At 33.6% G+C, this 25396-nt stretch overlaps 2 protein-coding genes and 1 non-coding gene across 5 annotated transcripts in view; 1 reads left to right on the top strand and 2 right to left on the bottom strand.

Moving 5' to 3' along the window:
• The window catches only part of LOC126849658 (puratrophin-1-like), a 261721-nt gene that overhangs the window by 200688 nt on the left and 35637 nt on the right, over positions 1-25396 (bottom strand). For all 3 annotated transcript variants that reach the window (XM_050591699.1, XM_050591698.1, XM_050591697.1), the window contains exon 2: positions 16635-16832. In XM_050591699.1, the coding sequence (XP_050447656.1) occupies positions 16635-16769 (135 nt within the window). In that variant the 5' untranslated portion in view covers positions 16770-16832. The remainder of the gene's footprint in view (positions 1-16634; positions 16833-25396) is intronic.
• LOC126849701 (uncharacterized) lies at positions 398-1960 on the top strand. Its single transcript, XM_050591823.1, has 2 exons — positions 398-456; positions 1107-1960. The coding sequence occupies exon 2, from the start codon at positions 1107-1109 to the stop codon at positions 1794-1796; it is 690 nt and encodes a 229-aa protein (XP_050447780.1). The 5' UTR covers positions 398-456; the 3' UTR covers positions 1797-1960.
• On the bottom strand, positions 16064-16204 carry LOC126850164 (U4 spliceosomal RNA). Its single transcript, XR_007687507.1, has one exon. It is a non-coding gene; the product is annotated as a U4 spliceosomal RNA (small nuclear RNA).

The following is a 25396-nucleotide window of genomic DNA, read 5'->3' as shown; positions in this document are numbered from 1 at the left end:
AACAGAAAAATAAAACTCAAAAAGCTAAAACTCAAAAAGCTAAAATTATATTAGAAATTTTAAACATTTTATTATAATTTATATTATGTTACAAACTTTATGGCAACTAACTAATCGCGATTTTTTAAAACATCGCAACTCACCAAATGCTCCTAATATTATTTGCAATAATTATATACAATAATTATTGCAAGCAATATGCATTTATCAATAATCATCAAATACTGATACCCCATCAAAAAAGATAATCTATATCTCTATCTAAAATCATTGCATTTTTTACATTATTTTAAAAGTGTTTTGACTTTAAATCAAGCACTCGTAGATAATACATAATCTTATCATCATAGATTGAATAAACAAGATCTAATTTTGTGTATATAAAGTCAGCGTCAAAAACTGTAGAGCATCAGTTTTCGGGACCACAAGTAGAAGTATCACAACAATATTTCAGAGGTGAGTGTCGACAGGCTGTCTGAGTTAAACATTTTAAGCTTTAATTATAAACTACACAAGTAAATAAGATATGAAATATTATAAATAATTTACATTTTGCATATTTAAGCTTATACATATTAAGTAATATAATTAAAAAACATGCATGTATGGAATATATTATTTAAGTTTGAAAATATTTTCTATCCCAGAGAAAAAATGGTTTTATGTTATAATCCATTAAAAATTATAATTAAAATTAATTTTTTATCAATTTTTTATTAATAATTATTATTTTCTAATTATTTAATTTACTGTATTCATTATCATCAGATTTCGTTAAATGTTTCACTTTTATATCAATTCCACTATTAATTAAACTAATTCATTTGTATTTCAAACAGATCAATATGTTGTGATATATTTCGATTAGCAGTATATAATAAAAATAAAAAATTGTAATATTCGCAATTTCCATTTTCAATTTTTATTAACATTTAGCCAATATTAGCTGATGCACAGAGCAAAAATATTAAAAATTTCCTTTCAATAATTTAATATAATTGTTATGCAAATCTAATTGATAAATCAATTTTATTTATAAACTATAATATATATACGCAAACGTGTTTTAAATGAATCAATAATCTTAGCGAAATTTACTTTTATAGATGAAATTCGCATTGGTATTGTTCGCCCTCGTGGCTGCGTCCTCCGCCAAGATCCAGCTTCCCAATTTCGGCATAGGTCAGCTCCGCTATGACATCCAAGACTTTTTAGATGTTTTACCTCAGGAAGAAATATTCGCTATCACTCTTCAATATTTTTCTGAAGATGCTGAGTTTAAAGCTATGGTCGAATATTTCCAATCTGAAGGATTTAAAGGGCTAGTAGTAGATGTCGAGGCTTTGCCTGAGATTAAGGTAATGATGGACTACGTCCATAATGCCGGCATTGACATTTACAAGATCGTGAACCTGCTGAACGAATTACTTGGACTCGAGCTTCTCCCGACTCCGCTTCCGCCCAATCCTGCTATGGCTACTAAACAGATCAAAGGTGGAATTCGTGGATACGTTGATGACATTATGGCTATTTTACCCAAAGAGCTGCTTAATACTATGTATGAAGAGAAGCTGAAAAACTCAGAAGAATTCGCTAATTTCATCAAGCAATTGGAGTCCGAAAATTTCCAAGAAATTGTCAATCAAGTTTACCTTCATCCCAAAACACAAGAGCTCTTGGAGCATGCAAGTAATGCCGGCATTGATCTTCTACTCATCAAGGATTTACTGAAGATTCTCTGGGGTATTAGCATTCCCGACCGTCCTCATGCTCGTCCTTTTTACATCAAACACTAGATGCCAATGCAGTGTATGAAAAATGAATTTCTATTACTATATACATCAATAATATTTTCAAAAAGATATTGTTATTTCGCAGATATTTTGATTTTTTTGGCCATGTAATTTCACGTGTACTTTACTTGTGTAAAATAATATAAAAGCAGCTTTTTACATTGTTACATTTTTTCTTTAAATATTTCCCTTCAAAATTCCCTTTTCTTAGTTTATTCTGTCGAAAATTGCTTCGGACATGATCCAAATTACTCGACCATTCATACCGCGATGTATTTCTTTTTGCATTGCTTCGGATCGTTCCCACCCGGTCACAGGCCAGGTCGAGATAAGCGAGATTATGCTGGCTCGACCAGTCGACCTGCCAAACTCGTTTTCGCGCGATCGCGACGGCTTAACTCCGTGAATGGAAGTGAGATTGGGACGAGTCTTCTCCCTACTCTTGCGTAATTATCCCGTCTTTTGCGCCTAACATAACATCAGCAAAAGAAAGAGATTTATTTTATTCTAGAATAATAACCACCTAAGAACATTAAGTAGAATAGTACTTACAGAGATATTAAATTGTCAAATAAATTTTTTATGCATAATGGTAAGCGAAATATATGTTTAAAATAAAGTTTAAAAATAGTTGAAGGATATATATTTAATAAATTATTTTACACAATGCAAACTAATGCGTCGGCTCTTATCGTCCCTTTTTTAACTTTCAAAATAATTAGTCAATAATGATTTTAGAAATAAAATTTAATAATAAGCAAAATTCGTAAACAAGAGCATTTATATAAAAAAGATTATATAATTATGATTTTAGTGAAAAACATTTTCGTTATTCACATAATTTTTCTTTTTTGAAATATTTTATATAATCGATCTCAAAAAATTGGCATTTTTTATTGTACACGCGCGCATGTATAGACAACAAATCCAAGTTTAAAATGTCTCATAAAGATACCACGGAATTGTATATTTTCAAGATGGGGAACAAGAGGGGGTGCCAACGAGCGTGGCTTTTAATTAATGGCGCTTTAGAGTATACGTGTCGCGGGACCGATTTACGAGCCGGCGTGCGCTGGCACGTCGTGTGACTAGGATTTATAGTGCCGCACCGGTGTTTCCCGCTAATATTTAACCGTGTTGAAAGAGGTTAGCGAGATGCCGCGGGAGGTACATACTCTACGCGGATCGTGCGTGTTCTCAAACGGCAAGAACGACGATCGACTTTCTCGCACGACCCATCGGGCACGCGCTCTGCGAGGGAAGCGAGCGATGCTCGTTGAAGGCGGCGGCTGCAAAGGATATATCCACTGATCGAATATTCCCTAAATTGTCTAAATAGTATGGCGTTTAATAAATCAAAAGTTCGATAAATCAACAGCGTTATTTCAAATTGACGAAAACAATTATTCCACCAATTAAATGTGATTTTTTTTATTTGTATTATATAATTTATATTCGTTGGATCAGATTTAATTAGTCTAATAGAAGTCTTGGACTTCTAACAATTCGACATTAATATTGTCTGTTTCTTTTCTGATAGTTTATCTAATCATTCTTTTTATAGTCAATACTCATTTGGTAAAAACAATGTTGAATAAAAAAAATAAATCATACGATTTTGCTGCGTTAGGTAAGAGATTTGCTAATCATTTTTTATTTTTTGCTCGGAAAGTGTCAATACTTTCAGACATATGTAGCTGAACGGCATTTCTAAAAATTGAAGATATATCGTATTTAAAACATAATCCAAGAGAAGAAAAAATATTTCAGATTAAAAATATTTAAAAATTTTTTCATGATCGTAATGCTTTTATCTTTGGTCAAGATCCTGTATGTCCAGATAATCTAGGTAATTTTGATCAAATATAAATTAGTAAATATTTTCCGTATAAACAAAAAAAAAAAGTTATATATATATATATATATATATATATATATATATACGCGCGCGCGCACACAACACACACACATACACACACTATACATCTCTTGTAAACAATACTTTTTGTAAATAACATATCTCAGAATAAATTGATTTTTACAATAACGAAATGTAATAAACGCATCATTTCTAACGCAGGCATTTTGTTAATAACTACTTAAACTACGACATTTTATTTGAAACAACAACAAGGGGAATTGAAAAAAGCGTACATGTCATATTTTCCGAGCATACTTTTATTTTTTTACGAAACAATACAAAAAAGCAATGTTTTGTTAGATAAATAACACTATTAAATATTGTTAGTACTGTAAACATTTAAGTACTGTAGAGGAGCAGAATAGAATAGAATAGAGATTGAAAAATTGAAAAACAGAAAATGTAAATCTTTCCACGATTCTCAATATTGATTAAATTAAATTAAATTAAAATATTTATCAGATACAAATTAGCTATGATATTAACAAAGACATCCCCTTGTTATGCTTTGTTGAACTTTTTCCTTTTGTGCTTTTTATGTTTATATTTCTTGTGTCTTTTTTTGCGATAGGATATTACTTGTATCTGATAAATATTTTATATTATTATTTTTTATATTGTCTTATAAATATTTTATTTTATAAATATTTTATATTTTATATTAGGAGCAATATGAGGCTATTCCATACAACCCACATCCCACATGCCATATATGCTACGCTGCAAAAGAAGGGCCAAATTTATCGATGTTAATAAGTAGATGCATGGCTGGAAAAATTTTATAGCGCAATTATTATCGCATGCATGTTAGATATTCGTATTAACTCTAGGACTTACCTAAGTGTGATAAACACTTTATAACCCAGTAATAGCTCCACGTATTCAATGCAATATTTATAAGCTGTAAAACTTATAAGCTTCCTATTTTGCTCTTATAGCACTTATAATCTTTGGAAGGTAAACTTTATGCAAACCAAGTTCCATTCACAATGTACAATTGACACTTATCACAATACGAGAAGTCCAATCGCGTACAGTATATATCACGGATAATAATCTAATCTTACATCCGTCAAAGGATTTTTAAACAAATATATATAGCGATATATAGCGAAGAGATTCGAGTGTTCATTTACAAAATCGATTGAAAAATTGGAAAAATCTAAATAAACCCGATAGAAAGACTGAATCCCAATTAATCTTCACAATCTCGTTATCGCGAACCGTTGTATTTCGATTCAACTTTGCTTAATGTCTGGCCTAAGATAGGCCTCTCTGTCAATCGAACGATGAACCAGAGATAACACTCGATTACGATGTACTGACCTACGACAAAACTGTTTCGCTTTCGCACGAAGCGAATGACCTTTCATTCATTCTATCTTGCCGCTGTAAATGAATTATCGGATAACATGCTCCGAAGATTCCGACGTTCTCTCTGTATCCTCAATACGCATATTATACGATGAATCGAAATTTTCCGTCCAATTTTCCGATGTACGAGCGAAGAAAAAACTTGAATGAGAAAGAAAAAAGAATTGTTCAATTTTTCCTCTCATGCACTACATCAATCCCTTTTCTCACGCACGATCTCGCGTGTCATCACGCGACGTACCCCTTTTTCCCTAGCGGGAACCTTTCCTTGCTCGTCAACGCATGTTTGTGATCATCGACGAAAGAAACATTTTTCCGGACAATCACACGCGCACACCATCCCTCATACGTCTATCGTCGCACCCGTAGCACTTAGAGATCGATTGAAGATCGGTTCGCCCCGGATATCGTCGCGCGAGGATATTTTCCGCGATCGAAAAGCAGAGTAGGATGAAAGTCTCTCGGCACGCGAAGACAAACCGACAACACGTGCGGCTCGAAGAACGACGCGTACAGCAGCCGGATCGTATCGTACCGCGGCTACGACGGCAATGCCCCCGCGTCGGAGGCTTAAGCGCCGCCGACGCGGTCGGGAACCCCGACTGCGGTCCCCCTCCCCCCACTACGGGAACCCACCGGCCGACCGTTCCCCACTGCCGTCTCTTTCGGTGACATATACAACACCGGTTTCCCCGGCCTGGTACGTCGACGTGCACCCAGCCGTCGATGCGTCCGGGGTGCGCGAACAGCTTTCCCTGCTTCGGGTAAATCGTGGCGACCATGACTTTTCATCTTGTCGCGAGATCAATAGAGGAAAGCTCTACAGATGAGTCAAAATTTTACATTGGAAATTTATTTATTTATTTTTTTTTTATTCTATCAAATTCTGGCAAAACAAAATTTTTTTTTTAATACATCCTGAAATTCGAATCGTTGAAAAAGATGACTTTATGAAAAAAATATTGAAAATAATTGTTGAAAGAAAATCTTTTAATATAAATCTGATATAACTATCAAAATTTTTACATTACAAATTCTTATTGCTTTTCTCATTAATATAATAAGATAATGTATGATAGAATCGTTGCAAAAAAATAAGATTCAGTTTTAATTAAATACCTTATCGCACATTGGCTATTATCAATGTGAAACAAACTAGAGAAATGGCTTTTCGATTTCTGTGAAAATACCGGCGAAATATCAAAGAGGAAGTAGATAAAAGCGCAATATCCGACACTGGAATAATTATCAAACAGCAGCATGCCATATTTCTCTTTGGTGTTTGCTGATATCCTCTTCCGTATTAGCCAAAGAGATATCCTCTGCCTTGTATGAGGAAACTTGAAACTTTCTGCTCGAATAATGATATCATATACATTTGTCGAATATTAATAGAATAACAATCAGCGATATCGATCTAAATGTAAACTCATGAATGGATTTTTTTCTACGATATTAATACTCGTATATTAAAATACAAAGAATTAGATGGAGTTTTAAATACATTATTTTTCTGATGCAGAAAATTAAAATAAATATACAATTAATTCTTATCCTAACTTAGAAATTTTTAAATTATTCTATTCTATAAACTAGAAAGAAGAGAGAAACTTTAAATTAAGCTTTTTATAATAAAAAAATGGAGTTATTTTGAGAATAAACCAAGACAAAAAAATGAAAAAAATTAATATCAAATCATATAATAATATAAAATTTAACATAAAGAAAAGCAAAACGAAAAATTAAATTACACTTTAAATAAATAATAAATATAATTTCTATCATTTTCCCAAAAGTGCAAGAAATAAGTGTTGCATCAAAATTTTTAAGATTTTTTGTGTATCATATTTTGTAGATAAGACGGACCTTTAATAGCATAAAAGGATTAATAGTGTATCTGTCAGACTCCATCTTTAGAAATGTATTTTTGATCATGAGAACGAGAAAGGGCGGTCGGTACCGCATTATCAGTAATGGAGAAAGTGGCGAGGCGACCGTGAAAAATGAGCCCGGAGTACGCTTGCGTCTGGAAGGGTAGTAACCTCCGTTCACCCCGTCGCCAGGACAGCAGACGGTCACCTAGCCTAACTTCGTTCTTCCGCTACATAACGGATGCCAGAGGCTTTAGGAGTATCCCGAGAGATCCGGCGGAGCCCGGGTAGCCGGAACAATTTTCCATTATTCCGGTCTAATGTAGATTACCTCCGCCCCTTTTCGTGATAGAGAGAAGAGAAGAATGAAACCTGCATCCGGTCCTATCGTACACAAGTTTTAAATGCTCCATGTAACATGAAAGGCTTCATGATATTCGCAAGACAATAAATAAAATATAAATCTAATTTTTTTTTTTAATAAAAATAAGCAAAATAATTTTCCGCGTAGAATTCAAAACGGCAAATAAGACATCAAAAAAATCGCTCTGAAAAGTTCTATATATATATATATATATATATATATATATATATATATATATATAAAACAATATACAATCTTCATATTCGCAATTTTAATAATTCCGCTACAGACGCTCAAATGTTATGAATATAAATAAAATAGGAAACTCAAAGGACTGAAATATACGTTATCCGAAATGAATATCCGAAATCACAGCATATTATAATATGAGAATAAAAAGGATAGAACATTGGCATAAAACTGAATTAAACTGAATTAAACCAGCGATGGGGAAACAGAAAAATTCAACAAAATAAACATATGTGAAATAAACAAAAAATTCACTAAAAAATTTAAACAAATACCAAATAACAGGTAAAGTTACAGGTAGCAAAATTAAAAATCGAGTCTCTAATTGAATTAAATAAATAATTAAAAAGATTTAGAATAAGTATCTTTTTTTAAATATATATATATATATATATATATATACACATATTATATTATTAATCTTTATTAACATTTTTAATAAATTTTTTAGTAAATTTTATATTTATAAATTTATAATAATTTTATAAATTTATAATAAATATTTTATTTTATTTTTAAAATTAAAATAATTTAATTAATTATATATATAAAGAAATTTTCTTACACATCACACACATATATATATGTATGTATATGTAAGAAAACTTCTTATATTCTCTATTGTAGAGAAAACAGCGGTCATAAAATAAATGTGCCCTAAATGCTGTAAATAAGCCGAAATATACTTTCAGTAAAATACATTTTAGTCGACCTGAGAATATACATGAAATACTGCTAAGTAAAATTAACGATTAGCTAATGTAAGTGAATAAGAGGTTAAGAATAAAATTTTCTTGTCGCTATAAATAATTCTTATTTTAGCCTGTATATATTAATCAAATTCTAATTTTACATGCACACGCAACACGCTAAACTGTATATATTTCAAGTCCCAATTTTACATGCACATGCGACACGCTAAACTTTCCAACTTTTTACGAAATGATGTAAATGGAATAAATAAATAGACAGAGGTAAGCTCGGTGCAACTTTGTGCTAGGCTGTGCCTCGCATGTCTTTACAGCACGGACATGGAAAAATACAATGCTTATATTAAAATATAATTATTAATACTATTAATACTGTATTATCTGGAAAGAAATTAAGAGAACCGCGTAGAAATTTAGCAATTCTTTCAATAGATAGAATTTTCATTAATTTAAAAGATAAAACACGTATTGATTTATTATTATCCGTTATAATACACATAAATAACGAGTACAATTTGCTGCCCACGCAAAATATAATACTATTATATTTTTTATCATAACTAATCTAGGACAGCCAATAATCTGTCCTACGCGCCTTCCTGTATCAGCGTCAATCCAAATACGCTACATCTTTTTCCCAAATGTCATAAATCGAGATAAAATAATGCGGCAATAAAACTGGAATCATCAGTAAAGTAATTAAATCGATATTGCACGGTATCTTTTTACTAGAGGGCAATAAATTCTTCCTTCTAATGTTTCTCAAAGCCTCAGACTAATTTATCGTCGATTATATCTCACCGTTTGATGTGAGCGTCAGTTATAAAAAAGCGGTCAGCATCTGTGTCGAGATGTAGGTGGAAAAATGATGAGAAAATCAAATAGCGGCGGTAATGGATCCGTCGATTTTTCGTATCGGCCGCGATCGATGAAGAGGCGCCTGTGAGCGGGCGAGAAATATATGTATGATATGAACACACGGATGAAGAGAGGAACGGAGCGGCGCGCTCACAGTGAAAGCGTAGCAGTAGTTCCCGTTCTGATTGATTGTCAAGGAGATTGAGTATCTCGAATTTATCTCGCATATGCGCGAACGACGCCGCGTAATGACGCGAGAGCGTATTGCAGCATACGCGAGCGAAATTATCCGTGCTGTATATATGATTACGCCTTATCGTGCGAAAATCAGTTTATCGATGGCTTGTCAGATTTTCCATTATGCCCGCTCCGTCCCGCCGGGACAGATATATGTATCGCTACCGCGACTTTGATGACAATGTTGGATAGAAAGGCGTGCAACACATGAAGCAAATATTTTCTTCGCGTCATACATATATCTCTCATTGGTCACATATGCACTTCCTGTATATGTGGAAATAATTCGCTCACATGACGAACAATCGTCTACGCGTTGCGAGCTAATCGATCGAGAATTTATGCGACATCGCGGAATCGAGTTCTCATGAGCTGCGCCGCGCAACGAAAGTTGTAATTGCAGAAATAATGACGCAGTTGCGTGGGCGTGTGGAATCTATGGCTGTCAATGGAGAAAGTGTAACATACGCGTAGCCGACGCGCACTCGATCGCCGGATGATTTTCACGCGCGCGTACAGATTTTCTACATGGCGTTTCGATCGCGTCGGAGTCACGGCTTTTCACGGTGTATTTCTTCGCGCCCGCGACCGGGAGATAAATCGGTCGAAAAGTGAAACACATGCCGCGCACATTCGAATTTCATTCGTAGACCGATTTGATTTATGAAAATTAGTATCGATATTTTTTTTCTCCGCCGAACGAATCACGCTGCTCGCTGCACGCAACTCGAATCAATCTGTGTCCCGGACCTATTATTCAACGCCGCCGCAGTCATTGGCGGCACAAGTGCGTTGCAATGTTGAGGCAACGTCACGCTACTTAGTCATATTGTTTAATAATAAACAAATTTTCACTTTGTTCGAGTTAATAGAACCAATTATTTGACGAAAGAACTAAAATATTTCATTTGTCGCACGTGTTTAATACGCTTTGACATGCATTCGTAAGAAATTACATAACGGAAAACATTATCAATCAACTTTTATCATTACATATTTCATCCATATTTCATCTTTCAGAGATTATGGAGAACCCAATAATTTACACTGATATTTTAAGAGGCATTCGAATCAATGTAACAAACTCGACAAATTTTATAGTAAACTTGTGATAATTCTAAATCCAAGAATAATTCAAAATATTTTGAAAAAGCTACCAAAGTAGAAAAAGAAAATAAAACTTTGACTTTAAGTCGTGAAACTTATGATGATGTAAATATCGAGTCTCATCAAAGGAAAAATAGCAAGAGCAGGAAGAGAATTTTAAGATCGGAAGGTGCGACGACCCGAACATGCGCCGCATGTTGTTGTTTTAGCAACGCTGCGCGTAGTATCGATTGCCACGGAACCGTGAGCTTCGAACAATTATTAAATTGCCACTTCTTTACGATGTAACTTTACGGACGTTACGTTCTCGTTTGAGCACAAGCCAATTCACGCCTAACTTATCGTAAGCAAAGGCAAACAACCGTAAGTTATGTCTTCCTTTGCGGTAAGAAATATTTAGATCGTTTTCATCACAAAGAGATCGGCAGGATTATAAGTTAATAAATCTTTATTAAACGCTACACGATACACGACAGATACTTATAAAAAATTTAGAAAAGATGTTATTGATTTTATGACGCTTTTTTAAATTTTGAAATGTACGAAAATGTATCGCGATAAAAATAAAACATAATTAATGCAACAAAATATGACAAGTTTTTCCTGATAAGTTTTACAAAATTTTAATATTATTCTCAGCAATTGAAAGTGTATATATAATAATCATCTGTCACAAGTCGCAATTTAATCCCCAAGTATTATCAATATAATTAAATATTATCGATATTATAATATTTATTACATAAAGCGCGCTTTTAATCAACACAGAAATTTCGATAAAATGAATTTAAATAAATATTTTTAAATACACATTATATAATACATAAAGATATGTATATTGTATATTACATTTATAATTAAAGATAAGATTGCAATGAAAAAATTATTTTCTGACATTTGTTTGTTTATTTGTTGACAACAGTTTTTGCGATTTATTTAATTCGTCAATAACTCAAACTTAAAAATAATTATTTAACAAAAACATAATTAGGCTTAATACGAAATCAGCTAAAATCGCAGCACAAATCTAATGCAAAAGAAATTATTAAAATCAATAGACTGTATATAGAGAAAAGGCGCAAGGAAAATGGAGAACATTGAAATGGATAGATGCGGTATGCACGATCGGTATCCGATGTGTTATCGCGATGTCAAAACACGCGTCTTCGTTATCGTGCCTTAATTCGAAAGTGAATCAATTTTCCGGCCGAGAGGTGAAGAGTTGCGCGTAAGGAAAAGGAAGAAGAGTATATCGACGAGATCGATCCATTCGAGCAAGCGCATTCTCATATCGCAGTGAAAACGACAAGGATGGTGTTCGCCCACGCGACGACTCGATCGTCATGGTGTATGCCGACGAATTAAATTTATTATTCCTACAACTGCCAGAATATTTCCCGAGGGCCGTGCGCGAGCCAGCCAGCACCGAGATATTATAATCGCCATGACGACGTGATACGCAATTAATCCATCGCGCGTCAGCGCTCGCTCGAGCTCGCGTTCACGGCGGCGCATGCAATAATAACGCGTATCGACACGAGCGAAGTGGATGCGCAAATCGTGCCACGGCAATATGATTAATGATGCCGCCTATCAGTGCGTGAACGCGGTAAAACGAAGACAAATAGTCGTGCCGGGGTACTTTAAAAGCGTTCACCGCGGATCCGTTTCCGTCGAAAATGCGCGCACAGAAGACGTGAGATCGTTCTCGAGTACCCGCGATCGCTACGCGAGTCCCTCTCGGCGAACCAATTAGGCTGCAAATACAGATTACCACAGACGACTGAAAAGAATTTCGAAAAATAAATACTTTGAGACATTTATAGTCAATCGTTTTATAGTAGAAATGTCAGAGAACACTTTACCAGTTTTTCGCAATTTTCTGATCCATTAAAATAAAATCTAATTAAATAAATTCAATCAAAACAAGTTTTATTATTTTTCTTCATTTTAATCATCTCTCATTTAATATCATATATTTATGTATATAACTTAGATATTTTAATTCATATTAATCAGTAAAAGTCTATTTTTTTTCATATAAAATTTTTAGCTATACTTTCGTTCAAGAATTAATATTAAGAAAGATAAAATTAGAAAGATAAAATTAAATTATTAAATTTATTTTATGTTATTAACTATAATTACCTCCCACCAGAATTCCTATCGAACGGAACTGTTCGTTATATTGTTTATTTAGCTTAAAAGTTGATAAATATGTCTTTTCTAAATCTACAAATATATAATAGTTTATATGTATCGCGGTGTATCTCTTTATTATTGAAAAGTGCTTGAAGATCGGAAAAAAGTAACTTTCAAGATGAACGGAATATATCGTAGACACGAGCACCTTTCTCGCGCATAAAACTTAATTTTAGTAAAGATCGATTTATGGAGGAAAATATAATTTCGCTGAGTGCACAACGTAAGAAAGAGAGAGTTGCGCTAATAGTGCACCGTCTACATCTGCTTTATCATATTTTGCAATTGCCACACTAATAGACCGTATTATAATCACCGGGACGAACGCGTAATTTAAGATTGCGGATTATCGTCAATCTTTGAGAGATATGTTATTTATTATCGTACTTATCTCACACGATACTATACGCCAATGCTACATACATTCTCTATATGTTTTTATGTAGAGTTATGTAATTACCTTTATGATTACTTATGCCAATTATTTTTCAGATGAGTTTTAGAAATAAAAGAAAAACATTTATTTGCTCATATTAATTATTTAATAAAATAATAGTGTTATATATATATCTTTATATATAATATATATTTTAAAAATTTCATAACATACGTAATTTTCTTGAAATTGTTTTACAATTAATTTACTTATTTCAAATGCAAGAAACTCTTAAACGCTTAAATTTTATTTCAATCAATATTTGCGTAATTTAAAGATCCTTAATAATATCTAATTAAAACAAAAAGGCAAAGTATATAATAAATAAATCAAAATTAATCGCTCGCAACTTGTCATAGAATTTACTCTCGCTCTCCGGAGTTCTTCATTCAAAGCGTTATTTGAAAACATCGTTCATTAGCGGACGTTAACCTGACGAAAGAACGATATCCTCCCCCTTGCCTCCCTCCCTCCATCCCTCCCTCCCCCCGCGAAAAGCTCGCTCCGTCGTTGTAAACGGCGCAAGCCTCGTAAGGCTCGTTTTCAAAGTGCTCATTTGAGGAACTTTCGCGAGCGCGAAAGCCCACAAAAACTTCGAACTTTCGGCGGCGCGATGCGAGGCGAGGTGCCCCCCCTCGGTAGAAGAGGCTCTGATTGACGACGGCGGACTTTTAATTACTCCGCCGCAAGTTTTAGGGCACGTGGAAGCGAAAGATAAGCTTCGAAATGAAACGAGCGAACGGCGTTGTCGGCGCGTAAGTTATGCCGCAAATTATGCAATTAAAAGTCTCGCGGACAGATGTAGGTCCCGCTTTTCGCGCGCGCGCCCTGTCTTCCGTACTAACGACTTCCGTTGCACGGTTGCAATTGCGGCGGATGCGTGTTGCCAACAAAAAACTCCTCCCGAAATTAGATGTATCAAAACAATAAAATGCATTTGTAATAAAAAAAAAAAAGAGTAATCAAGAAATATCTCGACCATATTTCTTCCACGGATTCTCAATCGAATTATGACAGAAGCTACGTCGGGAACACTGTGACTTTAGCAACGCCAGTCTTGAATCTCAATCTCGCCAGACAGCACGGCGACGAGTTGATTACACAGAAAGCCCCCCCTCCCCGCCTATTCTTCCTCCCACATGGCAATACACCCTCTTCGTCCCAATATAGCCGTCAGCCTACTACCATAGGCATGACTTTGCCCCTATAGGCCCATGGGTTATCATGAATATTGATCAAAACATTTCCATTTATTATTAGAACTTGAAGACACAGTTCTTCTTACAGAGATGTATTTCCAGGCACGCAAGTAATTGTAATTATTACGTATTAAAAGAAGATGAACAACAAGATGTAGAGGCAGCTTCAATAACATTTGACGGTATATAGGAAGAAGAAGTGAATGTATATCAAATTAATCTGTCGGAAACAGGGCAGATTATTACACGATGGAGGGTGAAAGTCTTATGGAAAATCGCATTTCGTGCAAAATGATTATAAAAGTGTTGAAACGAGGAGCTTAACATTCAACCATTTCCGCGTGCAACAGTTATGGCAATTTCTCGAATCGCTGATAAAATATGAATCTCGATACGGTGTACGGTTCGCGCCATAATCTCGCATAATTTATACCAAGGCGCGACGTTACGCGAGAGAATTATGAGGAATATACCGCGCAAGAACGATGAGAATTAAATTGTATATCATTCGCATATAAGATCGCTGCGAACCACTATTGATTCTCGTAGCCAATATCCGAGGAACAATGGCTTACGGTTCGCCACATCCGAGAGTAAAAGTTACTTCTTGTGAACATTGTTTATCCGATTATGACATCGCTATACATCGGACGAGACATAGCTACCGACGAAATTAGTTATACCAGTAGCCTAAGTATACTTAATCGGTCAAACTAATTAAATATATTCTCTCGGGATTTAATTTATCATTTTAGGAAATATTAAAGAATATGTTGAAACATAAAAATAAATATAAAAAGCCTGAAAAAAATTTCTATCTACTATGAATATAATTTGAACGTCTTCCTCGGCATTGTAACGAGGCGAATAAAAGGTTCGCCGGAACGAGGCGAATAAAAGGTCTCGTCGATCGATACGTAAAATAGGTTAATCGCGCCATCATTCGTCCTCCGAGCATGCAGGCCTCTAGCCGACACAGTGTGCATGTTGACGATTGCACAAACGGCCTATTCAGGTTGCCGGTTCAACGGAAATCGCACGGTCGATAGACCCTAAACATCGACCCCGACCCATTACGACGGAACGACAGTGGCACGAACGCACACGCGTATGTATTTTTCGCGTCTCGCGCGCCACGCGAGAGATTTCGCTTGGCCTTTGTGAGAGCCGCTCGGTCTAATGACACACAGTTGGTATGCGGCCATGAAGATGGATAATGAGAATCTTCCCCGTAAAGAGAAATCGGGGGTCAATGAGATGGACTTAAACGCCCGATCCTTAAATTATAAGAATATCCATTCATTCCACGATAATGAATTATTCGAGATTCGACATGTTTGGTAAACTTGATTGCATAAAATTTGCATTAACATAATAGTAACTAATCATTATCCATTGTTAATATTATTTTATTGATTACTATCGCGAAAAAATATATAATAAAAACTAAATAATCTCTCTAAAATTTAAATTTTATCATATATAAATTCTTTTGTTTCTTTTTTATATTTTACACTTCTTTAATTTGAGTGGAAAAAAGTTAACTTGAAAATAATTGCAATATAAAATTATAAATGTACTTATAAAGGTTAATAAAAAATGTAATTAAAATTAATATTTTAATCTTATATATAATATTCTAATACTGATCTAAATCCGATATCATATTCTTTCGCGTTAATATAATAATTTTATGCTTAATTTTCCTATAATAAAACTTTATGCTCTGATTAAATTTGCAACCCCCGTAGGGGTTTTCAAAAATTGCCGTAGCCGATGATATTTCACATCGTCATGGCGGGGTATTGGTAAAAGTTTTCAACTAGCAATAATCGCACCTCGGTAGAACCTCATTGGTTACGATATCGCCACTGCGCAAAGCTGATGCGAGGCGTTAAAGTCAAGCAAGATATAGTAATCTTAGTTGTATTTCGATTACGAGAAAATTTCTAGCTGCTCTTGCCATCTAGCGAAGCTCACTCGAAGCTTATAATATACGCTTTACTCTCGTTCTATTTTCATTACGTAGTTACATTCGCAAGTTTTCTCACAACTTGCAAATTACACTCTAATCAATAATTGAATTAGTTCATTATATATACATATAATGATGACATAAATATATATTGTAAACTACAATTTCTAATATACTACGTCATTATATGCACTTTAATTCATGACACAATATATATAATACTGTAATGAAAATAGAACGAGTAAATATATGTCATTAGCGCATTAAAATAAATCTAAAGATCATCTATAAAAAAAAAGGAAAATTCTTTGTATTAAATTTAAGAAAAAGTAACTCACCGTTTCGGAGACTATACTCTTGATTTCCGCTAGTAAGGCTGCAGCAGGTGACAGATAAGCCCGGACAAAATTCTCCAAGTTACCATGATAAGCGCAAACCAGGATATCCCGTGCTTGTCTTATCAGTAAATCCATAACACTATCGCCATAAATCGGTCCGAGCAAGTTCCGGACCAGGGAAGCGAAATCTCCACGATCCTATAAAATAATAGTAAAGAGCAATTAAAAAAAAATTCTAACTTTTATTAATAATTAAGGACGTTCTCCAGAGTCAATGAGAGAGAAAATTGATTTCCTTTAAATTTTTTTGAAACCTTACATACACGTTAATGTAGGTGTGCTACATGCGTGATATAAATTTTAGTACTTGCGATATTAAAAATCGAGATACTGAGCTTCAAAGTTTATATTTTCAGATATAAAAATATAAATTTTGAAACTCAGTATCTCGATTTTTAATATCGCAAATACTGAAATTTATACCACGCAGCACACCTTATATATATTAACGCCTTGTATATAGTTTCAAAAAAATTTAAAAATAATCGATTTTCTCTCCTATTGACCCCGGAGAACGTCCTTAAAGAATATTAATTTAATATTAGAATACTTTTTAAAATATTTATCAATTGAAACAAGTAATATCATCTGAAGTATTGGTAAAGCATATGATAAACTTTGCCAGATAAAGTATGTAAAAAAAACTTACGTAAAAAATTCCTCGAAATGTTTGATATAAATATGAATTATGTAAAATACAATATTTATGAAACGTATGCAAAATTCTAAATTTTTATAACTCAATTTAAAGAATAATAATTAGTATTCTTGGAAAAAAAAACTTGTTTTAATCAAATAAAAAATTACAAATAGAAAAATATTCATTCATCGCGATTATTTTTAGCTAGGCCAAACTTTAATTATTTTTATTTTATTTCGTTAGATTCATAAAAAATCGAGAGATACCAGAGAAACTATTAAAGATTTTCTACATTTAAATGAAAAAAAAAAACCAAATTAGGTGGGCCTATAATGGAAGAATTTCTAAACGACAAAAAAACAAAGAATTTATTGTACAAAAATATAATTTTCCTTCTAGACAACTTATATATTCATAAACGAATATATACTTAAATGTGTTTCAACAAAATTCTATTTTGAGCGAGTTCTCTGCATATCTCCGATAAAAGCGAGTCCAATCTCTTTTGCGAAACGTAGATATTGCGTTATTGGCACTGGCATCACTTTCTCATCAAGATTCGAATACCGAGGTGAACAAGTGTCTTGCGATGTGGGTGCATTATATTGAACTGCATCACCGCATAAACATTGAGGTTTAGCGAGGACACATGAGAAACAAGGGGAGAGGAGGGAGAAAGGGGAAACTACTGGCCCGATCGCCCACGTATTTCCGCCCTCATAGTGCGTGCAGAGTGACAATAACGCAAAGTGTTGAGAGCGTGCGAAACTTGTATTTTCGGAGAAACACATACCACTGCCGAGGGTTTCACGTGGGATCTAGGTGATCGAGAGCGAAACCGGATGTGGCGAGTATGTACAAGATGGATAAAAAGTGTTACTGTGCACTGTTATTGCGAGTACAATGCCTCCTCCCCTCCCCAAATAGTATCCTCCGTTTGAATTCAAGTGAAATTTGCAATATAATTTTATTTCAAAATGCTCATTTACTATAATAATTAAAAATTAAGAGATTGTCATACAGTTTCTTCATACAAAAAATGACAATTCACAGAGAAAATAATTAAAAAAGATTAACATAAAATTAGGTGAATAATTTGTAGAGAATAGCTTATATGAATTGTTTGTATGAATATTACGTGATGAGTGACATTTACTCGGATATCCTATAATATTAAACAATACAATAAATTTTTTTTTTTGTATAGTATGCATAATACACAAAGAAAAAAAAATATACTCCAAATATTAATTTATAAAACTTATAAAACTAACATCAGATAAATTTTGATTATACGATTTGATTTCGATTTTATTTAATGAAGTTTCAAGTTAAAGATTAAGTACAAAAAATAAATAATGATTTAACAAAGATAAATATCATATATTTTACGTGTATTCTATATCTATCTATACAGAATATTCTATACCCAAAAATCATTATATATTTCATTCTCTCTAAAATGCCAATCTAACCGTTTTCTTTTTTGTGGCAATTTAATATTATATTTTAAATTTATGTAAATGATATAAGTCATATTACAATGCGTCGGCAAATATTGCCAATAATTTTTGTTGTATTACGTGATGTCGTCCCATGGGGTGTGTCGATCATAATAACAGACCGACACGAGTCGGCTCGTCAGTACCAATATTTGATCACCCGAAATTTATGAGAAAAGGGTAACGCAGTGTTGCATAAAGAACTCGTTAGGGGAGATGCACGTCTCCCGCAGGGATTTCGTATAGATAGAAGCGCAGTCTGAATCCACATATAAATTAACCGCGATTCACATGCCGATTTTAGTCGTCTCTACCTTATGGGCACATTGTTTATTAATGTATTTACATGTATTGTGTATTTACACGTACAATGTATTTACTTGCGTGAATAAGAGAGAACCCAGATTTACTGTCGTGTATTCACGTGTGCACGATGCTAATGCAAAACCATAGGCAAAAAAGCTAACATTTTTTTTTTTCAAAGAGAAAATAGAATAGATTTTATCATGGTGAGAAAAAATTCTATATCATGTACAGGTCAGTGCTTGAACCGAGTATCGTTTTCGTTTTCTTGATAATAAAAAAAGAGTGGAATTGTTAGTCGCGAGATATTGATCACAGATTTATTTCTTCGTTATGTCGCTTAATATATCCGTAATGATATAACTGATAGCTAAATAATAGCTAAAAATAACAAATAAAAAATATTTTAAAAGCAAAGGTATTATCTAATTTGAATAATCAAAAGAAGTATAAAACATTAATCAAACTTTTTTGCATACATATCAAAATGTATATCATTAAAAAATGTAATGAAATATATAGGAGAAGGATCTAAACCAATATTCGGCGGAGAAAAAATAAAAAAAACTGCAAATTAATAAAGTAAAAGAGTGACGTATAGTTGTAGCTGTAGATAGAGAATAGTCAGGCATTATAGAAATAGCTAAATTATTTAAATTTAAATTGTTATTTAAATTGAAATTTTATTATTTTAATTTAAATACAAATTAATTAATTAATTAATTTGTAAAATTGTATTTAATTTTTCTTAGACTATTCCAGACTTCTAAAAAAATTAAGAAACTGGAGTATGTGTATGTTATATGTAATATATGTGTAAAACATCAATCCAAATTATAAATGCAAATTTTATTTATAGATTTAATCTTTGTTTAATTTAAGCACAATAATACTTATGAGAATTGATACGTTTTTCTATGAAAGTGCTCTATCATGGCATCGAATTGTACACTGTACCCCTCCTTTCAATGTACTTACGTGCGAATACTGTAACAGATTTTTTCCTCTCATTTCTTTTAAAAATAAACGTATCACTAAATAAGCAAAAAATTTGCTATTTGTTTAATCCAGTAAAAACTAAAAGCGAAAGCGATATAGATACGCGATATGGTGCCGCGTAGTAGGGACGCTTGAAAATACATTCAAAAAATTTGACGAAGAAACGGAAGCGCAGCATGGGAGGTAGTATCATCGCGCTCGGAACCATCATGAAATCATGTGATAGCGAACGCGTGGGTCGGCGTTTCCCGTTTCTGTTGTCGGCATCGAAGCTCAAGCGCTCGCGAGATTAAGGCAGAAGGAGATCAACGGATAGATATAGCGGCGGAGATATATATCGGTGCTTTACACGAAGGTTGAGACCCCGGTCCGGAACGAGGCCCGCAGCCTTCAATCATTGTCAATCGGATCGTACGAAGCACCGTTATGGTGTCTTCATGCTATCGTCTCATAGAACGTTCCACCTACCACAATTCTTTGGCAACATTCCTACCTTAACCACGCAGTCCCGTTTTATCCGCGAATATTTGCGAGAGCGCACCTGAGATCATGAGTATCACGTATTGCGTGCGTTATACTCTGCTAAAAGATTTATAAAAAAACAAAAAAATTAGCAATCGTGTAAAAAATTTTTATACATATCTTCTAGTTCGCAAAAATCATTTATAACACCTAGCATATAAAGACATTCGCTTCCGATTAAATTTAGTTTGTTAAATTTTTATTTTATTTTATTATATAAAGATGATAAAGTATAATGATAAATTCTAATTAATAAATCATAATTATAAAAATATAATTATATTTCTTCTTTATACATTATAATGTGATAGTTAGAATATTAAATATACAAAATTTCAAATTTCATTCTTGTTTTGAATTCGGGAAAAAGAAAAGAAACAAATGTAAAGTGACTGTATGAGCTCAAAATGAGACGCAAAGAAAAAATTTCTAAAATCTACTGCAATAAGTCTATGCAAAAAGATAGGTCCTGATCATTGAAGAGCAAACGTCATCGTCATTCGATAGAAAAAAATTTCAAAACCAAGTTAAAATTTAATTGATCTGCAAGCAAGATATGATCCAAATTTTCGATATAAATATAATTTTGTTAATTATATTATTTCATAATTATTATTTAAAAGATTTTTCCGAATAAAAAGAAAAATTCAAATACACTGTAAAAGAAAATAACTAAAAACGAGAAAAAGACCATTCGTATCGAAAAATCTTTTTCAATATGTTCGAAAAAATATATATTATATTAGAAATCCGCTACATTTTACGTTTCTCGAACGTTCTTCAACGAAATTTAATATAAATTCAGGCGCCAAAGGCTATTATTTCTGATTTCATTTTTCGGACCCTACGTCAAAAGTAAATAGTCAGATTCATGACAAACAAGTCGGTATCGATCCACTATTGATCAAATAAATAGAATGATCGTGACTCGAATTGTTTTGGATACGATTACTAGACTGAATTTTTTTTCTGATGTAAATACTGTTCGATTAAACTTCTCCGGGAACACACGTATTCAGCCTTTGTCATTATCATGTGCAAATTGTGTGCTTTTATTTAATCAAACCAGGAAGGCGACGGATTACGTGATCGTTTGTTACCTCCGGCGTTGATACGTGCAAAAAGTGAGACGAATTTCTAATGATACCCTCGGCCAAGCGGATCCGGCAAAACGATGGTGCGATTTCACGCATACTGTACATACATACATACGTTTGGGGGGAGAGAGAGAGTGAACATGGCTATAAAATACTTAACTACAAGTCGTCTCGATAGAAGATCGTGATAAGATAATCTCTGTCGATTGTCATTGCTTCGCGCCGATAACGGCAAAAATAACGGCGAAAAAGACGCGAAGGTAGCGATGACAGCACGGTGATAGAAATTGCAGAAAACGAAGAATATATCGGCCAACAGTTTATTTCCGTCAATTGCATTCTACGTTTTATATATATTTTTAAAGAACTCGTGAACGGATCCCGAATATTTTTTTGGAAACTATTAATTTTGTTTATGTATCGCAAATATATCTCCATTACATTAGCGAATCTCATACCAGAAATTCTAAATATAAACAAAAAAACTGAAATAAATTTAGTCTTCGAAATATATATTGTATCACATTTAAAAGTTATAATGACATTATATCACAAAATAATAATTAAGACTTCATACACAGATTATTATTCCATTCTTAATTTCAAAGCGATAGGAAAAAAATTGTGTTAAGGATAGCAATTAAAAATATAAATGTTCTCTCTACCGGAAAAACAAATAAATCTAGACAAATAAATTACTTATAATAATATTTATAATAAATTACTAACTTGAAATATATAACATTTTTTGATTTTGGCTTTAGGATATCGACATTGTCAGTATTCGGCTTTCTTCTTTCTAAGAAAGCGATACGGAGAAATCTCGAGGATCGAAGCACTTGTACTTTAGGAAGATTGAAACGAAGATTGAGCGGTTTCTTGCGCTTCCTGGGGCGCGCGCGCGTTACATAGAACCGCCCGAGAAACAACTTCGTGATGTTTCATGTCTGAGCGGTTAATAAATTAGCTTTATAAAACTATGGTCGGTGCAAAAACCAAACGGCTACTTCGTAAGTTCATATAGCCGCGTCGAGAAATCCGCCTGGGACAAGCCGCACGCGAGATATCCGGCGGTCCTATTGAAGGTACGATTTAATTGGTAGTTGGCCTCGTCGTGCCTTTCACCTCCAAGCGCATCCTTCAACCGTGAATTGCGCTTTCTTAATGGCGAAAGGGAAAAGAAGAAAATTGTATTCATTCAGTTCGGTAAAAATCGATTTACAATTAATCTATCTTAATTTGTACTATTAATAAAAATAATATTTATACTATACTATAATAATATTATTAATTAAAATAAAAATTCTACTATCTTATCGATGATCGTGCCATTGCCAATTATTTCAACTCTAATCATGCTATTGTCCCGTCGATCGTCCTACTTTAATTGCTGAAGATATACAAATAATATTATAAATATTATAAGGTAATAATCTGTAAAAAGATTTTTTATCTGTATTTTATTCATTATTTTCATATCTTTTATAATACGATTAAACCAAAATATTCAATTAAAATTCTATTAATGAATTGATTAAACTGACTAAAAAAAGGAAACTAAATTTTATTATTCATATATATTGCCAAAATTAATTCAGCAATATCACTTCATCTTCATTGAAAACTGAATAGAAAAGAAAGTGGTTGAGAGCGACGCGTTTTATGCGCGACAAGACGCAAAGATTTTACGAACATAACGAAATAAAGCACGCACGTTTAATTACAGAGTCTTTAATTAGTAATTAAATAATAAAGTCAAACACACAATCTTATAAAGAGTCTTGAAATAAATAAGAGAAGATAAACGTTTTCCAAAGAGATAGCAGTTATCGTAAAGCGATGAAATAAAAAGAATAGCGGTAAATCAAAGCGGTTGTCAAATAGCGATGTATCGTCAGCGGTAACTCTGCGCGTTCTAAGCGAGTGCGCCTGGCTTCTCGAAAGCGGGCCCTTTTATATTTTTTCGAGCAATGATCTTTCTCGTTGCTCGCTACCAATAATTTCGATCTAATTCGATCGGTTCAAATTTCTGACAAGGCGCCGAGTATCATTGGCCGCCACACGCAAATTTGTCTGGATGTCGGCGCGAGATTAAAAGCCACGCGAGCGATAAGCCGACTTCTTGTCATTATGTATGTCATAGCTACGCGCGTGTCGGTGCCGTATACGCACCTGGGAAAAAATATTTATTTCCGCAAGATGTCCTCCTCTATATTAAATAACTTTTCTTTCAAACATTTTTTCCTATCTTCAAAATTGTGGGAGTTCGGGTGGCCGGCCTTAAGTGACTCACCCTGTATATATATTTCATTTATTAAAGAGAGTTATATGATCACGGAGACAAGGCGGATTTCCGTCATTCTCAGCACTGTATATGTTTAAACGATTCTAAATTATAGTTAGAAAACGCGTAAACATTTTTACGTATTATTTACGTGATACATTAGACATGGCGATGCATCAAATAATCGCGTGTAAGGGCTGGATGATAATGATAATCGCGCATGTTATTATGGGGATGTGAGATAATATTTTTCGTGCAAATTCTTCAGTGTAGCGTGAGATTTATCGTCGCTCTGACTCATATCGTCACTGAAAGATCATGTCTTTTTGGGATACAACGATCGCATAGGCGGATTATGCGATGCGTTCCGCCTGAGATAACAACGTAAAGAGATACGTTTACGAGCTTATGAAGTACGAGTACGCGGATGCTCAAGAAAAGGGAGAATGGAAGAACACGAGCACGATGTCAGGTTATTGGACGGATTAAGCAGAGGATACGTTGCATTCGTTCAGTTTATTTCAAAATGACTATTTTCCAAGTGGAAAACTTGACATGCATGTTAATTTTAAAACCATAATGTGCTTTGCTTGAAACGAAAATCATAGATATACGTATATATGTATTATGTACGCATCTCTTATATAATGAAACCTGCAATAATAAATTACATAAGTGAATAAATATATATCAAAATATATGAATATAAACAAGTCCATCTACTTTGTAAAGGGAATTTTTTTTTTTTTTCAATGAATATAATTTTGGCTCTTTGCATACGGCAGATGAAAAAAATGCGTTTGTATAACATATCGATCAAGTTAAGTTAATCGATGAAATTAAGAATCGTGTTATAATTCATATATTTTTATTAATATATTAATAATAATTTCAGATAATATTTTGTAAATTTTAGATATATAATTCGCAAATATTGATTTTAAAATATTTATTATTAATATTATTTTTGTATGTGAAAATTCCGATTATGAAGGCCTAAAAATAGGCCTTTTCAAATCTATATTTTGAATAAAATCGCGCGGTTTGCGGCATCCCGAAGAGATAACCGTAGCTTTCTGTGCAAGATGATTAGACATACACACGAACGATTTCTGACGCGCATACACGCAACGTGCGAAGTGCACACATCTGCAAAGGGGGTCGCGGTCGGGGTCGGTAGACACTTTTACGCCTACGACTTACGATCAGACGAACTTTTATGCGATGGTACTCGTCGGTATATGAATACCGTCCAACGACAACGGCGGCGACAGCAGCTGCGGCTGCCGCTTAACGACTGAGAGAGTTAGAGGAAGCCGTAATGCGCATAAGTCATATATGCATGTATGATTAAT

Source organism: Cataglyphis hispanica, chromosome 5 (genome assembly GCF_021464435.1).
Source record: "Cataglyphis hispanica isolate Lineage 1 chromosome 5, ULB_Chis1_1.0, whole genome shotgun sequence".
Lineage (NCBI taxonomy): Eukaryota > Metazoa > Arthropoda > Insecta > Hymenoptera > Formicidae > Cataglyphis > Cataglyphis hispanica.
Note: the sequence above shows the minus strand (reverse complement) of the source record. Positions and strands in the feature narration are given on the sequence as shown.

Excerpts from the sequence above, each read along its gene's own strand:
- LOC126849701 (XM_050591823.1), top strand. The coding sequence starts at position 1,107 with ATGAAATTCGCATTGGTATTGTTCGCCCTCGTGGCTGCGTCCTCCGCC.